Source organism: Anabrus simplex, chromosome 1 (genome assembly GCF_040414725.1).
Source record: "Anabrus simplex isolate iqAnaSimp1 chromosome 1, ASM4041472v1, whole genome shotgun sequence".
Taxonomy (NCBI): domain Eukaryota; kingdom Metazoa; phylum Arthropoda; class Insecta; order Orthoptera; family Tettigoniidae; genus Anabrus; species Anabrus simplex.
In genome coordinates, this window is record NC_090265.1 from 1,006,375,029 (window position 1) to 1,006,392,088 (window position 17,060).

The following is a 17,060-nucleotide window of genomic DNA, read 5'->3' on the forward strand; positions in this document are numbered from 1 at the left end:
TGCCACACAGCAAGGAGAACCGTGATCACAGCCCTGCAGAAGGCAAGACAAACAAAAACGTACGAAGACCTAAGGGAGCACAATAACGCCAAGAAAGCCTACAAACAAGCGCTGGAAAAACACAATGAGCTAAACACGGTGGAAAAGGAGAAAAATCTTATCGATCAAGCAGAGGAGAAATGGTACAAAGTGGCCTCACCGAAGCATCCCTATTTCCCAAGAGACCCTCCCAATTAAAGCGTGGGGAGAAATTTTAAAGAAGTACTCCAGGCCAAAGAAACATGCCCAGAAATCCTAAGCAGTGAGGGAGAAGTAGAGGAATCCCGTCCTTTCTCCGGAGTAGAAGTACCGAGGCAAATCGCAAACTCAAAGAACAACGACGCTTGCGGCCCAGACGGTATTGTTTTCGAGCACCTAAAGCAGGGCCTCTCAAACGCCCAAAATGTCACGCGTGCAGACGGTGGCGCAGAGCTCCTGTACACAGTGCATCGGTTCCGCTCGGCTCGGCTCGGACCAACGCTTCGTCTCTGGGCTACTCGGCTAAGCTCGGCTCAACTCGGCTCAACTCGGCTCAACTCGGCTCGGATTTGGAACGCTACGGAGCAAATGAGGAACAGGGTGATAGGGGGAGCGAGCGAGACATGCGTGGCGAAAGAGGGAGACAGCGCTATTGCTCCTAATCGAGGAGTGGGGGTCTGCACTCTGGTCAACCAACCGAAGTCGTCTTTAGCACTGTGCACAGTGCATGCACCAACGCTATAAGGGCAATGGAGACACAAGGGACCCGAACTCCTACAGGTGGATAGCCTTGGAGTGCTCAGCACTAAAACTACTAACAAGCCTACTTACCAAGAGGTTAAAACTGATGACGGAACACACTATACCGGAACAACAGTTCGGCTTCGTAAAAGGGAAATGCATACTAGATGACATCGAAACAGCTGTAGAACACCCAAGAGGAAAACTGCACGCCATCTTCATAGATTACACTAAGGCGTTTGACCTTCTAAATAGGCAATGGATAATAAGAAATCACGAAGAAATCAAGAAACTATACTCTTACAAAGCATTCTATCCAAAAACCAAATGGAAATAGACAACAGAGTCTCAAGAAAAGAAATGACAGAACAAACGAAAGGTGTTCTTCAAGGTGACCCTTGGAGTTACTCTGCTCTTCATTATAGCCACTGAAGCAGTACCAGAAGAAATAGCAACAGAAAATATCAAAATATATACCTACGCAAACGACATGGTAATAGTATCCCAAGAACTTCAAAATGCCCAAGAAGCCTTCAACAAACTTGTTCCGTGGGTCTAAAAAAAACGACTAAGCTAAATGGGAAGAAAACAGTGAAAATTACATTTAGAAGGGGCGGAAGATTGGCAGCGAATGACTACATTCTGTATAAAGTGAATCCACTGCGAAACTTATCAAACTTCAAATACCTAGGAATCACGCTGCAAAGCCAAGGGGACACATACGACCTACACAGCAGAAAACGCGTCTCAACAGCCAGAATGCAGCAAATAGTATAAAGAATCTGAGAAAACTAAATTTAGAAAGGCGATGGCCATATTGCGCCTGAATATCGCACCTATTATGACCTGCGGATCTGAGGTGATATGGAAGAATCCAAGCCGAAAAGAAATCTAGAAGACATAGAAAAAGTCAAGGTTCACTTCCTGAAAAGAGTTCTAAGTCTATCAAAGTACACACCCTCACGCCTCACTTACGTGTTAACAAAGGAACAGTTCTTCATAGAAGAACTTCGCCTAGACCTGCTCTTGCCAGCCACCGAAGCCTACAGATGTCTACTAAGAGAACTCACCAAGAAGAAACAGGAGATATGGCCGGAGTTCTTGGCCACAGTTGCGATGAACTGCAGGGACTAGAATGAAAGCCAGATACCACCTACGACACATCATGACGAGAGTAGCGGTCCATGGGTTTCACCACCGACTATGCATAACAGAGAAATACCATAACCCAGAAGACAAGTGCAATTGCAAGCTATGTGGGCCAAATTGCGACCGATACCATGTAATATGGTGCAAAAACAGAGAACCTCACTAACAGACTTCTGTAATACATAAAACGGACTATGTGAAAAACTCAGTTTACTCAATATTACCTTTTGTAACATGATCTTAACCCTGTATGGCCACTGGCTGCAATAAAATGTATTATTAAATATTACACAACCATACCTACTAAACCAAAAATATTAGTGCATCATTCTTATAGCTTGTGACAAACATCCGCCTATTTACAATCATTCTGATAAGTCTCCCCACTAATTTACAATAATTGTAACAAACATCCGCCTATTTACAATCATTCTGATAAGTGTCCCCACTAATTTACAATAATTGTAACAAACATCCGCCTATTTACAATCATTCTGATAAGTCTCCCCACTAATTTACAATAATTGTAACAAACATCCGCCTATTTACAATCATTCTGATAAGTGTCCCCACTAATTTACAATAATTGTAACAAACATCCGCCTATTTACAATCATTCTGATAAGTGTCCCCACTAATTTACAATAATTGTAACAAACATCCGCCTATTTACAATCATTCTGATAAGTCTCCCCACTAATTTACAATAATTGTAACAAACATCCGCCTATTTACAATCATTCTGATAAGTCTCCCCACTAATTTACAATAATTGTAACAAACATCCGCCTATTTGCAATCATTCTGATAAGTCTCCCCACTAATTTACAATAATTGTAACAAACATCCGCCTATTTGCAATCATTCTGATAAGTCTCCCCACTAATTTACAATAATTGTAACAAACATCCGCCTATTTGCAATCATTCTGATAAGTCTCCCCACTAATTTACAATAATTGTAACAAACATCCGCCTATTTGCAATCATTCTGATAAGTCTCCCCACTAATTTACAATAATTGTAACAAACATCCGCCTATTTACAATCATTCTGATAAGTGTCCCCACTAATTTACAATAATTGTAACAAACATCCGCCTATTTACAATCATTCTGATAAGTGTCCCCACTAATTTACAATAATTGTAACAAACATCGGCCTATTTACAATCATTCTGATAAGTCTCCCCACTAATTTACAATAATTGTAACAAACATCCGCCTATTTACAATCATTCTGATAAGTCTCCCCACTAATTTACAATAATTGTAACAAACATCCGCCTATTTACAATCATTCTGATAAGTGTCCCCACTAATTTACAATAATTGTAACAAACATCCGCCTATTTGCAATCATTCTGATAAGTCTCCCCACTAATTTACAATAATTGTGACAAACATCCGCCTATTTGCAATCATTCTGATAAGTCTCCCCACTAATTTACAATAATTGTGACAAACATCCGCCTATTTGCAATCATTCTGATAAGTCTCCCCACTAATTTACAATAATTGTGACAAACATCCGCCTATTTGCAATCATTCTGATAAGTCTCCCCACTAATTTACAATAATTGTGACAAACATCCGCCTATTTACAATCATTCTGATAAGTGTCCCCACTAATTTACAATAATTGTAACAAACATCCGCCTATTTACAATCATTCTGATAAGTCTCCCCACTAATTTACAATAATTGTAACAAACATCCGCCTATTTACAATCATTCTGATAAGTGTCCCCACTAATTTACAATAATTGTAACAAACATCCGCCTATTTGCAATCATTCTGATAAGTCTCCCCACTAATTTACAATAATTGTGACAAACATCCGCCTATTTGCAATCATTCTGATAAGTCTCCCCACTAATTTACAATAATTGTGACAAACATCCGCCTATTTGCAATCATTCTGATAAGTCTCCCCACTAATTTACAATAATTGTGACAAACATCCGCCTATTTGCAATCATTCTGATAAGTCTCCCCACTAATTTACAATAATTGTGACAAACATCCGCCTATTTGCAATCATTCTGATAAGTCTCCCCACTAATTTACAATAATTGTGACAAACTCACACCAAAACTAATAATAATAAGAAAAAGTAATGTGGGGGCTCTTTCTGGCCAGTGAGGAAAGCAGCCACAAATTATTTCACTCCTCATCGTGCCTTAGTTTCCTCATTATAGTACTGTCATTGGTTTTTGCAATTCCTCTATAATGGCATAACCTTTGGTGTTGCTGTTTTTTGCTAGTTGCTTTACGTCGCACCGACACAGATAGGCCTTACGGCGACGATGGGATAGGAAAGGGCTAGGAGTTGGAAGGAAGAGGCCATAGCCTTAATTAAGGTACAGCCCCAGCATTTGCCTGATGTGAAAATGGGAAACCACGGAAAAACCATCTTCAGGGCTGCCGACAGTGGGATTCGAACCCACTATCTCCCGGATGCAAGCTCGCAGCCGCGCGCCTCTAATCGCTCGGTCAACTCGCCCGGTTTGGCGTTGCTGGAGACTTCTCCGACTTACCTGAAACTTGTCAATACGGGGAAAAAATACTCGGAAACAGATGCAACTCATAATGCTGCAGTTTTGTCCTGCAACACACACTGAGCATAATATGGAAAAGGGTTGCAATTCAAAATGTAACTGTTTCTAATTAAGTAAAGTGACTAATATCAGAACATTGAAAACCGTTAGAAGTGCTTCCTGCCATAAATAAAATAGATTTTTTTATAAAACACTTTCGGAGAGGTTTTTAGAGGTTTCGATGGTAAAATCTGGAAAATGCATATTTTTAACCCTTTCTATTTTTCAGCCATACATTTATGTTAGCTGCATTGCCATAGAAACATGGCAGTCTCGATTGAGTTTGTCGGCCTGTAATTCACTGCTTCTTTGTGAATATACGTAATGCGTTATCGTGATGTTAATGTTTGGTATTTGATACTTCCAACACAATATGTGTCAATACGTCTCATTACAATGGAGAATATACACATTTTCTTCAAAGCCTTTAAAGCAAAAAAGTTGGCCCATTGAACCAACATCAAAGCAATTATTTTCTCACTACTTGAATTAGACACACTTATGTAAAATTTGTCCCTCTAAAAATATGTTTACTTAAAATAAAATAGGCCTATCACACACTAGTCAGTAAAGTAAATTAATTCCTATTCAGTGGAATTAATTGAAGATGGTGCGAAAATAGATTCACAAATGTCAAAATTTTAGGAGAAGATATTTCAGAAGTGGACATATTTTTGATAATTTCATCATATGTGAGATAGGATATTCAAACTCCCCTGAAGGAATTACATTGCAGATAAATAAATGTATGACTGTTGTATATGAGAGATTTGTTATTGGACAGCTGACCGTAAAAAATATTTCCTTGGCTTCTAATGCTGTTGTGATGTTTACGCAAAGTCATCATCATGATAGGTTGTTCTGCCATTCGGCAGGTCCAATCATGGCTGTGACCTCCATATCTCTCGATCTTGTGCCCTTTTCTTCACTTCTACATAATCTTCCTTTCTTTTTATAACGATGTTTAATAACTGATATCGTCTCCTTCCTCTTCCTCGTTTTCCTTTTATCATCCCTTCAACTGCTACTCGTAGTAAGGTGTTGTGTCTTAGATTATGCCCTATCGAAGTTTTCTTCCTATTTTGGATTACGGTCAGCATGCTCCTCACTTCTCCCACTCTCTTCATAACTTCCTCGTTTGATATTTTATCTTCCCACTTTACACCTTAAATTATTCGCCAAATCCACATCTCAAATGCCTCTATTCTTCTCTGTTCTTCCTTCCTTAATGTCCATGTTTCAGCGCCATATAGAGCTATACTCCATATGTAACACCTTGCAAGTCTCTTCCTTAGATCTTTCTCTAGCGGGCCACAGAACAGTTTTTTCTTCTTGTTGAAGCTTTCCTTGGCTAAGGCAATTCGAATTTGTATGTCTGTTATAGATTGAAGGTCTTCAGTCACAATACTTCCAAGATACTTATTCACCTGTTCAATAATTTCTCCCCCTTTGTCGCTTTTTCACCTTTACCTCCAAGTATCATGAATTTAGTTTTCCTTTTGTTTATGCTCATTCCATACTCTTCACACCTTTTGTTTAATTCTCTCAACATTTTGCGGGGATCCTTCACATGTTCAGCTATTACTGCCATATCATCAGCAAATCTTGCACATTCAATTCCCTTACCCCCAACGTTGACACCTCTTTTACCGTCCAAGCATTCACAAATAATTTCCTCCAATTAAATATTAAACAAAGTTGTGATATGCAGCAACCCTATCTAACACCTTTCCCCAGTCTGATTTCTTCTGTTAATTCTCCTCTTATTCTCACTCTTGCTGTTTGGTTGCAATATAATTCCTTGGTCAGTCTTCTCTCTCTCCATTCCACTCCATGTTTTTTTAAGTATCTCCAAGAGCTTATCCCATTTCCCTTTGTCAAAAGCCTTCTCTAAGTCTACAAAGACTGTGTATAATACTTTTCTATTCTTCTCTATATACCTTTCTCCTATGACTTTCAGTAAACCAATGGCATCCCTTGTGCCTACTCCATGTCTAAATCCATATTGTTCTTCACCAATATAATTCTCCATTCGTCTGTAAATCCTTCTGTTTATTGCTCTTAATAGTACTTTAGCTGCATGAGAAATTAAGCTTAGTGTCCTGTGTTCTTCACATTTATTATTTTTCCTTTCTTCTATTGGTATTGTTATATTTTCTAGAAAATCTTTGGCCATTTCCCTTTTAAGTATATTTCTCGACAAAGTTTTACACATATATCCTTTCCTTTCCCCTGCAGTACTTTGATTAGTTCAACTGGTATTTCATCTACACCATTCTTCACTTCCCTAATAGATGCCTCTATTTCCTCTTCTAATATACTAAACCCAATCTGATATTCATTTATTTCATTTTCCTTCTCCAAATTTATACTACTCACATCTGGTCTGCTCTTCCAATCATATAACCATTCTATGTACTCTTTCCATCGTTCCTTAACTTTTTCAGGCTCACTTACTAACTGTCCATCCAATGTTTTGATCTCAGTCATTCCACTTTCATTCCTTATAAAACTGAATGTTAATTCCATAGCTTCTTTGTACATTATGTCATATTTACTTTCACTTTCCAACCGTTCTACTGTATTTTGCTGCAGGTTTCTCTGATCCACTTTTCTTTAGCATGTTCAGTCTCCCTTCTTAATTCATTATTTAATTTCCTATGCATTTTTCTCCCTTCTTGAGTGTTTACGTTTTTTCCATTTTCTCCTTTCTATCATTTTGTCAAGCATTTCTTCAGTTACCCATTTCTTTCTTATTTTTCTCCTCCGTTTTGTTCCTAGTACTTCTTTTGCTGACTCTTTAAGATTGTTTCTAAATCTCTCCCAATTTTTATTAACACAATTAGCCTCATTCTCAGTTTGTAATCTTTCAACAAGTCTCTCTTCCAACTCTACTAAATTTTTGTTTTCTTTCAAATTTTCAAGGCATATCACTTCATTGCTCTTACTTATCCTAACTCTTTTTAATTTAATGCACAGTTCTACAAAATCTAGGTTGTGATCAGAATGTATATATGCTCCTGGATAGCATTTTGCATTTTTTAAGCCATTCCTATATATTTGTTGTATCATAATATAGTCTATTTGGTACCTTTCATTATTTATACTAGATGTCCAAGTATACCTCCACCTTTTACGGTTTTCAAACAATGTATTGCCAATAACAATGTTGTTTCTTTTACAGAAGTCTAATAAAATCTGGCCTCTGTCATTTCTAACTCCGGGCCCATATTTCCCAACTATTTTGTCTTCACGTCCTTCGCCAACAACGGCATTCCAATATCCCATTATCATCACCACACGTGAATTCTTAATTTCTCTTCCACGAATCCCTTCTATTTGGTCGTAACATTCCTCTACCTCCTCTTCTGGGTGTTGACTGGTTGGCATATAAAATTGAATTATTACTAAATCTTTCTGATCGCCTTTCAATCTTAGCATAATTATTCCCTCATTTACATATTCTATCTTCTACACTTTAGGCTTTATATCTTTCTTAATTAGTATTCCTACTGCATGTTGTCCACTACGCTCAGCACCTGAGTAATATAGTGTATATCCTCCACTATCCAGTTCTTCACTACCTCCCCATCTCACTTTACTCATGCCTAGTATGTCAAGTTTTTTTTAGCCATTTCTGATTTAGCATTTTCCAATTTTTCTTCTGTAATTAAGTTAGTACATTCCATGTACCTATCCTCAAAGTCGCTTTACTTTTAATAGGGCTTTTACTCATCCTTCCTTCATCTCTATTAGAAAACCTCGATGTATTCCCCTTCCGGAGATCCAATTGAGGGGAAGTTTTACATCCGGAGTTTTTATACAGAGGTCCATTGCCATGAACTTCTTGGGATGATTTCAGTGGTGGTTTCCCGTTGCCTTCCACTGACCTCCAAAACCTGTCTGCTCACCGACTCAGTTTCCCGCTGGGGTTGGTTACCCAACCTTCCACTGAGTTGCTCGGCTTAACAGGGGCACCACGTGTAGGTAGGAAGTTGGAGAATTGAGGTGAAAGAGGCGAAGAGAACTCTCTTGCTGAATTCTTATAGTCGCATACAAACCCCATTTTTGCCAGAGTCTCAAGGTGTTTGCAGAGACAAAAAAGGTATGAAACTCCAACATTGTATCTCTATGCTCAGAATTCCCCACTATTTAAGATATTGCTCTACATTGAGAAATTTGGCAAGTGTTATTATGAATATTATATACACAATTTACAGATGACTAAAAAGTGAACATATACCACCTTTTAAGTAACCAAGAACAATATTTACATGGACAAAATATCAGAGTTCTCACTAAGATGGCCGCAGTTCGAAATACCGTCAATACCTTTCGGATTTTTGAAATAACGCATCACGTTCCGGTGCTTCATATTCGACAAAAGTCTGGAGATTCCATGTCTCTAATCACCATACCACCAATCAATAAATGTTTTAACAAATCTTCTAAACTCACCTCAATCTAGTTGTAAAATTATACAACAAAGAAACGACAGTTACACAAGTTTGAGCATTTAATGGAAACAGCTAGGAGTCAGGTTGATAACTAGATTTACCTCGACCCTGTCACAAAAACAATGTTGTTAAATGTTTTATATTGTCATTCAAAATGTGTATAATTTATATTTATTTGTACCGCATCAACAAAATATTTGCTCTCTATGTTTCAGAATCTCTACGTAAATACCCTCCTTTAGGTATCCTCTTCAGAGTGTGCACAAAGCCGTACGTCATCCCTGGGACGAACATCACCGTAGAAGAAGGAACTCGAATAATAATCCCTGCGCTTGGGCTTCATAACGACCCTAACTTCTATCCCGATCCTGAGCGGTTCGACCCAGAAAGATTTGATCAGGAAAATACAGCACGTAGACATCGCTTCACCTACCTGCCTTTTGGTGACGGACCTCGAAATTGTATTGGTAAGATTCAATTGTATTGTATCTAACTCTTCAAAGAGCCTAATAAGTTCAACTAAGTGTACACTAATAAAATCAGTCATTTACACTACCGGTCAAAAGTTTTCGATCACCTATGCACAAAACTAGATACTTTATTTCAACGTACAAACACATCGTAAAAACTAAATAGACCAAAAAAATATATATTTTCTCTCTCTATCATTAAGTAGAATACAATATGGTTTATATTTTAGCCTCTTCAAAGTATCCACCCTTTGCCCTCCGAACAGCTGCACAAACTCTTTGTAGTGTTTTTGCAGATATTGCAGTCCAACAGCTCTATAAATTATTCCATAGTTCTTCAACATTAGTTGACTACAGTTTTCGGATCTCCCTGTCAAGTTCATCCCATAACAGTTCAATGGGATTTAAGTCTGGTGACTGACTTGGCTAAATCATATTTTTCAGTTCCCCACATTTCTCTTTTCTATTGTCATAGCCTCTACACAATTCAGAAGAATATTTGGGGTCATTGCCCTGCTGCAGAACAAACCCACGACCAATAAGCCTCTTGCCAGATGGAACTGGACTGTTGATCATTATCCTGTGATATCCTTCCTTCTTTAATGTTCCATTAATTCGCACTGGATCACTGACTTTATCACCGGCAAAACATCCCCACACCATAACCGACCCTCCACCATGCTTCACCGTAGGTGTCACACACTGACTCTTCATACGTTCACCACGAAGTCGACGAACAAACATTCGACGATGGCTCCCAAATACTTCAAACTTCGATTCATCCGCGAATGTCCGACTCGTTGGCTGAATGGTCAGCGTACTGGCCTTCGGTTCAGAGGGTCTCGGGTTCGATTCCCGGCCGGGTCGGGGAATTTAACCTTCATTGGTTAATTCCAATGACCCGTGGGCTGGGTTTTTGTGCTGTCCCCAACATTCCTGCAACTGACACACAACACATAACACTATCCTCCACCACAATAACACGCAGTTACCTAAACATGGCAGATGCCACCCACCCTCATCGGAGGGTCTGCCTTACAAGGGCTGCACTCGGCTAGAATTAGCCACACGAAATTATTATTATCCGTGAATAACACCTTGGACCATTGCTGCACGCTCCAGTTTTTATGTAGCTGTGCCCATTGCATTCTTTTCACCTTATTTTGTGTCCGTAATATATGCTTTTTGGCCGCTATACACCCCTTTAAACCTCGTTCACGAAGACGGCGTTGCACTGTTGAGACAGAGATTGGAGCAGCTCGTATTATTGACTTCCTCGCGAATTTCAGTTGCCGTACGAGTCCTCTGACGTTTACTCTTTACACATATGAACTGATTTTCCCTGTATAATGTTACACGGGGTCTTCCAGATCGCGAAACACTTGCATTGGCACCGGTTTGCTTGAACCGCTGCAATATACACACCACTGTGGATTGGGCTACGCTAACTTTTGTTGCTATTGTCCTACTAGAATACCCTTCGTGATGCAGAGCTACAATTACAGCACGTTTTTCAGTTCCAATCTCCTGCTTCCGTCCCATTTGGAGGTAATATTGTATGCACAAACTTTTGACTGGTAGTGTAGGTGAACAACACAAACTGTAGCCCACTCGAATGTATACAGGACTTGGCGAAATGGATCAAGTTCTAGCTATTTCGTGCGTTATCCGCTCAATATCTACCTATCTATCTATCTGCCTATCTATCTATCTATCTATCTATTCTATCTATATATCTATTTCCTATATACAAATGCATGTATGTGTGTTTGTTCCCTATCTGCTCCTAAACCATTGGAGCAATTTCAATCAAACTTGGTACACATGTGACTTACCATCTGGAGAAAAACACTTTGGGGTCAATACACCCCTTTAATGGAAAATAGCGTCGAATCCATACTTTTCTGAATTTCTGAGATGAATAGTGACATTCCTGATGTCGTTTAATTCGAAGTTCAGCCCCTGCCGGTAGTGGCTGTGAGAAGGAGTGAGAAATAGAATGTATAAAATGGCCGGGATTATGTACGTATGTTTGTTCCAGCATAGCACTCAGCCAAACTTGGTACACGTATGGCCTACTCTCTAGCAAAATATCGTCGTTGCCGGGACAAAACCTTCTATGTGATAATATTTTCGAAGTTATACTGACCCGCAGCACATACTTTATGAAGAGCGAGAATGCCTTGACAATATTCACACATTATTGCACCTTAGATGACAGAACCTTACCGGCCAAAGTTCTAAGCTAAAATGTTTCACATAGGAAGTTTTGTCCCGGCAGCGAAGATATACTGTGGGGGTAAGATATCTCTAGCACCGTTAGGGACGGGTTTGGAAAGGGGATGAAATATAAAAATAAATGAAAATGCCCCGTATTAATGTAGAATCCATAGTTTTCGGGGTCCCTGAGATGAATAGTGACACTCCGGATTCCGTTTAAGTCCAAGTTCAGCCCCCATCGACATAGGGCTGAAAAGGGGTAAAATGTACAAAATTATCGAGATTTTGGATATGTGTGAGTATGTTCCGTTATACCACTTAAATTAATTTGGTAAATATGACTTACTATCTTGAAAAGATCTGTGGTGGTAAAACGCCCTTGGGCTGGGGTTGAGGAGGAGCTGATCTGCAAAAATAATCGAGTAATAATAATAATAATAATAATAATAATAATAATAATAATAATAATAATAATAATAATAATAATAATAATAATAATAATAATAATGTCGAAATGTCTATTCCATAATTTTCTGGGTTCCTGAGATGATCAGTAGGCCTAACACTCCGGTTGCCGTTTAAGTCCAAGTTCAAACACCCATGGGCAAAGCGATTGAAAAGAAATTAGAAAGAATGACTAAAATGCCCGAGGTTATGAATATAAATATGTGTGTAAACCCCAGCATATTTCTCAACCAGTCTCAGTTCACACTCTAACTTACAATGTGGAAGACAAAAATTTGTGAATAAGACACCCCTTGCACCACTAGGGGAGGAGGTGACATGTACAAATTATCGAAGATGATCCATATTAGTGCTGAACCCACAGTTTCGGGGTCAATGATATGAATTGTGATAATGTGGATTCCGTTTAAACTCAAGTTTAGCCTTCATCGGCACCGGTCTAGACAAAAGAGCAAAGAAAGAAAATGTCCAAAATGACCGTGATTATGTTGAGTCCCACAGTTTTGGGGGTCATTAGGCTGATTGGTGACAGTCCCAGTGACAGCTGATATCTTGTACATTATATCTATAGCTTGACGGGTTAATACATAGACTAATCCCATAACTTAATGTTATTATTTGTTCGAAAGGATCAAGTACATCGCAGACAATCTAGGTTACCACGAGGTCTAATTTAACGCGAATCTAAATAATCTCAAACTAAAGCAAAAACCAATAACTCTAAAGATTTCTTAAAATATCAGTCAACACCACAAAATGTCATTACAAAAATTAACTTCAAACAGGTAATAAAAATCCTAAAATTAAACATTCAAAATAGTGTCCGGGTGCAACAGTGAGCTAGTGTTTATGTACCGGTACTAGCTGTTACCCACGGCTTCGCTCGCGATGATCTGGTAAGTTGATAAAAATTAATTGTTCCTCTGCACTGCACTAATACATTATCTGAAAATCCCTAAAGTATAAAAACTCACAGAAAAATTGCATTTCATTTACCCCAGAACCTGTTTGAAAACCACGTTTGTGGCATTGGATTTTGGGGCTACTGGCTACTGGCTGAGCTAAATCTGAAACATGCGACATGGAAATCTACATGTGAGACACAGTCTTCTTTTCAGTCGAAAAAAAGAAAGGGCTTCTTTATTTCTAAAGGAGATTCCAAATACCCATTTTCACGTCTGTAACATCTTAGTTTTTAAGATATAAGTATCCTCATAAAGAGAATTCACCTCCTTCTTCGCTTATTTTCGATCTCCAGCTCAAGGTGATTTTCCGAAAACAAGAAGTACGTGTTTCTTTATTTTTAAAGGGGATTACAAATACCAATTTTCACGTCTGTAACATGTTAAGTTTATGAGATATACTATAGATATACTCATTTTATAAACTGCCTCACTCATTGGCTGAGTGGTCAGCGTAGAGGCTTTCGGTTCACAGGGTACCGGTTCGATTCTGGGCTGGGTCGAGGATTTTAATCGCGTGCGATTAATTAGTCTGGCTCGGGGACAGGTTGTTTGTGTTTGTCCTAACACTCTCCTCTTCATATTCACTCAACACACCACGTTACCAACCACAACAGGAACACGCAATAGTGACTATATACCTACACACGCGATTGGCGTCAGGAAGGGCATCCAGCCGTAAAACAGAGCCAAATCCTCATGTGCTACGTTCATTGCAGTATATGTATTTTGACCGGTTGCAATAAAGAGTTAGACCTACGACCTCAAATATTTTTATAATGTACGCAATGAATTATAATTTTCAGTATTACATTTCAAGAGTTTAAAATGTTTCTAATATAATACGGAGTTAAGGTGGATAAGTTGTGGAATGTGGTTGTTTGGGTTTAAGTTATCTGATAAACTCACCAACAATCCAATCATGCTTACCGCAAATAAGATCATTTGGGTTTTTTTATTTGAAGGCATACTGTATATCTAACCGTATTTACAATGTTGTTGTACTTTAATCTTGCATAGTAAGTATCCATGTCCTGACTCGTGTTGAAACTCCCTCTCATGATTGAGAGGCTAGCTATTAAAGTTGTACGCCTGTTAAATTTTAAATATTATTTTCAGAAATTCAGTGAATATAGAAAGTCGCACAGCATGGAATACTGTGCAAAATCAAGCAGTAAACTTGTTGAATTATGTAATTATATTACTTTATGCTTAATGAATAACAGTAATTTTCCTTTTAAAAATGGAAATACCGTCATGTCCATCCAAGGAATTGTAAACTGTAGCTTATACGCTTAAACAAAAAAATTAACGTGTCAGTTTTCTTTGGATGAATAAATATAAGAAAACAAAACTGACTGTTTATATCGAACGCAGTATAAATCGATTCGGAATATCTTGAAGAGGTCAGGGTTATTTTTTCTTGTGTTTTTTTTTTTTTTTTTTTTTTTTTTTTTGCGATTATAGCGCTTTGTTCTTAATACTGCACCCCAATCAGCATTTCGCTGAGTAGTCGAAGTGAGCTTCTTGATCACGAGTGAACGTCAATACTCCCTCCCTTCCCTGCAAAGTGTTTTCACTCTCTCGCTTCACTGTGACGTATGCTTGTCACGCAAGCTTCCCGCATTTACGTCAGGCCTGCCCGGACGCACTGGGCTAGCCACAACGGGCGCCCAGCTGAGCACCTCTGATCTAGATGATGGGCATGATAGTTGATAGGGACAAGCTATACGAGATTAAATCAGTCCTTTGTAACAAACTGGCACAGAACAAACTATGCATTCCATAGTTCATTGCAAAGAACGATGAGAATTAAAATTTAGTTGGATGTTATATATTTAACTGTCACAATCTTACCCTATAAAAAAGCTGGATCTTGGTTAATACTTGTTTTTTGTTTTTCTTAATTTCCCATTCCCATTTTCAGGTATGCGATTTGGACTCCTGCAAGCCAAACTGGGAATGGCAACTCTGCTAAGGGATTTCCAGTTTTCACCAAGCAAGCGCACAGCCATACCAATACGGTTTGAACCTGCGTCATTGGTCACGGCTTCGGCGGATGGCATCCATCTCAAGATCAGTCGAAGAGAATGAATAGATGATTGATAAATCATTAACGTATTTCTTGAAGTAAATGATAATCGCACGCAAATGAAGGCAGAACATGACACACCATTTTATAATGTTTTATACTTGATTTTTATTCTGTACGTAGGCGTACATGCATAATATACTTTTATCATAAAATTCCTTAACTTTACAAAATCTTGTTTTAGAGACACTGTATTTAACTGCCTTGGCCAGAGACCAAGGGATGATTACTCTACTACTTTCTTAAAAACCGAGCTCGATAGCTGCAGTCGCTTAAGTGCGGCCAGTATCCAGTATTCGGGAGATAGTGGTTCGAACCCCACTGTCGGCAGCCCTGAAGATGGTTTTCCGTGGTTTCCCATTTTCAAACCAGGCAAATGCTGGAGCTGTACCTTAATTAAGGCCACGGTCGCTTCCTTCCCATTCCTAGGCCTTTCCTCTCCCGTCGTCGCCATAAGACATATCTATGTCGGTGCGACGTAAAGAAAAGAAAACTTTCTTAAAATAACATTCAATTATATTTTTATAATTAATATTAAAGAACTGTACGATTCTGTTAATATGTGCAGGTATATTGAGTGTATGCAGTTTTGTGTGAGTTCGTGAGAAATACTGATTCTAGAAACAAGTTCACCAAAGTGCTTGCATTACTATTTGCATATTATTTTATCGACCTTATATTTTTAATACGTTCAATCACTAGTCATTTTTATTGCAGGTCTAATGCTGTAAGAATATCATCGCTGAATCTCCTTATGTCGTATGTTGTTCCAAGTGTTAGCTCAATGTTCTAAGTATTTAATAAAATATCTGCTAAAATATAAGTTAGTTTGAAAAATTACTGTGCTATTAATCACTTAAACTTGTATCATAGTTGTAACCTGTACTAATATCCTAAAGAGAGAAAGTTACCCAATTTGTATGTGTGTGGAGGTTAATATCAAGAATCGCTCAACGCATGTCCGTAATCATTTCACCATTAGATAGCAGGGGTGCTGGGTTTTGAAAATCAGTGGGGGTACTCTAACTCACAGTCCAACCGAACAAGTGGCTGCGGTGTTTGGGTCAGGAAGCCATCAGCTTGCATTCGGCAGATAGTGGGTTCGAGCCACACTGTCTACAGCCATGAAGACGGTTTTATGTGGTTTCCCATTTTCACATCAGGCAAATACTAGGGCTGTACCTCACGTTTTATATAATTTCGAAATATAGAAGCCAGAACTTAAACTCTCAAAAATCAATCAGCTGAAATGGTGAAGTGTCACAATGGTTACCGTGAAGACACAGCCTCATAATAAGTTTTTCAAACAATATTTCAATAATATGTTAAACTACTGTGTTTATTATTTATTTCATATTTTTTCAGGGTTCCCCTAAAGAGGCAGCTATCCCGAATGAAAACGTTTATTTGATTCGTAATTTGTCGTACTAAACAAATGATGATTGACAAATTGGAGAGAGTCTCTGAGAATATTAGCGGCATATTTTTCTAGCTCCAACATACTAATTCTAAAATTCCGATAGTTCACGTAGAATTTCGATATCACTCCTCGAGCACCAAAGAGCAGCCCAATCACCTCCCCATTTTGGGACATGTTCTATTTCTACTCTACATGTTCAAAGCACTGTTCGTCGTGTCTCTTCCTTTCAGCATCAATCTCTTCTGCTTGTTCGTTTCCTCCTTCAAACTTCGCAGTTGGATCGACAACGAAGCCGATGGTCTTCTTTTTGTCTATTGCTATGATGAAACATAATTACACTTCTTGAAATTCTTCAAACTTGCTCGACTATTTGAGGCAAGTAGCAATGCAGCACCAACTTCTAAGGTGTGTGTTGTTTTCAGTAGATCTCCCTTCTGACATAAACCAAGAAACATGGGGAAGGGTTT

At 38.5% G+C, this 17,060-nt stretch overlaps 1 protein-coding gene across 1 annotated transcript in view; it reads left to right on the top strand.

Annotated features, from left to right (window-relative positions):
• The window catches only part of LOC136875557 (probable cytochrome P450 6a13), a 57,071-nt gene extending 41,613 nt beyond the window's left edge, over window positions 1–15,458 (top strand). The window contains exons 4-5 of the mRNA XM_067149111.2: window positions 9,180–9,431; window positions 15,009–15,458. Of these exons, the coding sequence (XP_067005212.2) occupies window positions 9,180–9,431; window positions 15,009–15,175 (419 nt within the window). The 3' untranslated portion in view covers window positions 15,176–15,458. The remainder of the gene's footprint in view (window positions 1–9,179; window positions 9,432–15,008) is intronic.
• The last annotated feature ends 1,602 nt before the right edge of the window (window positions 15,459–17,060 follow it).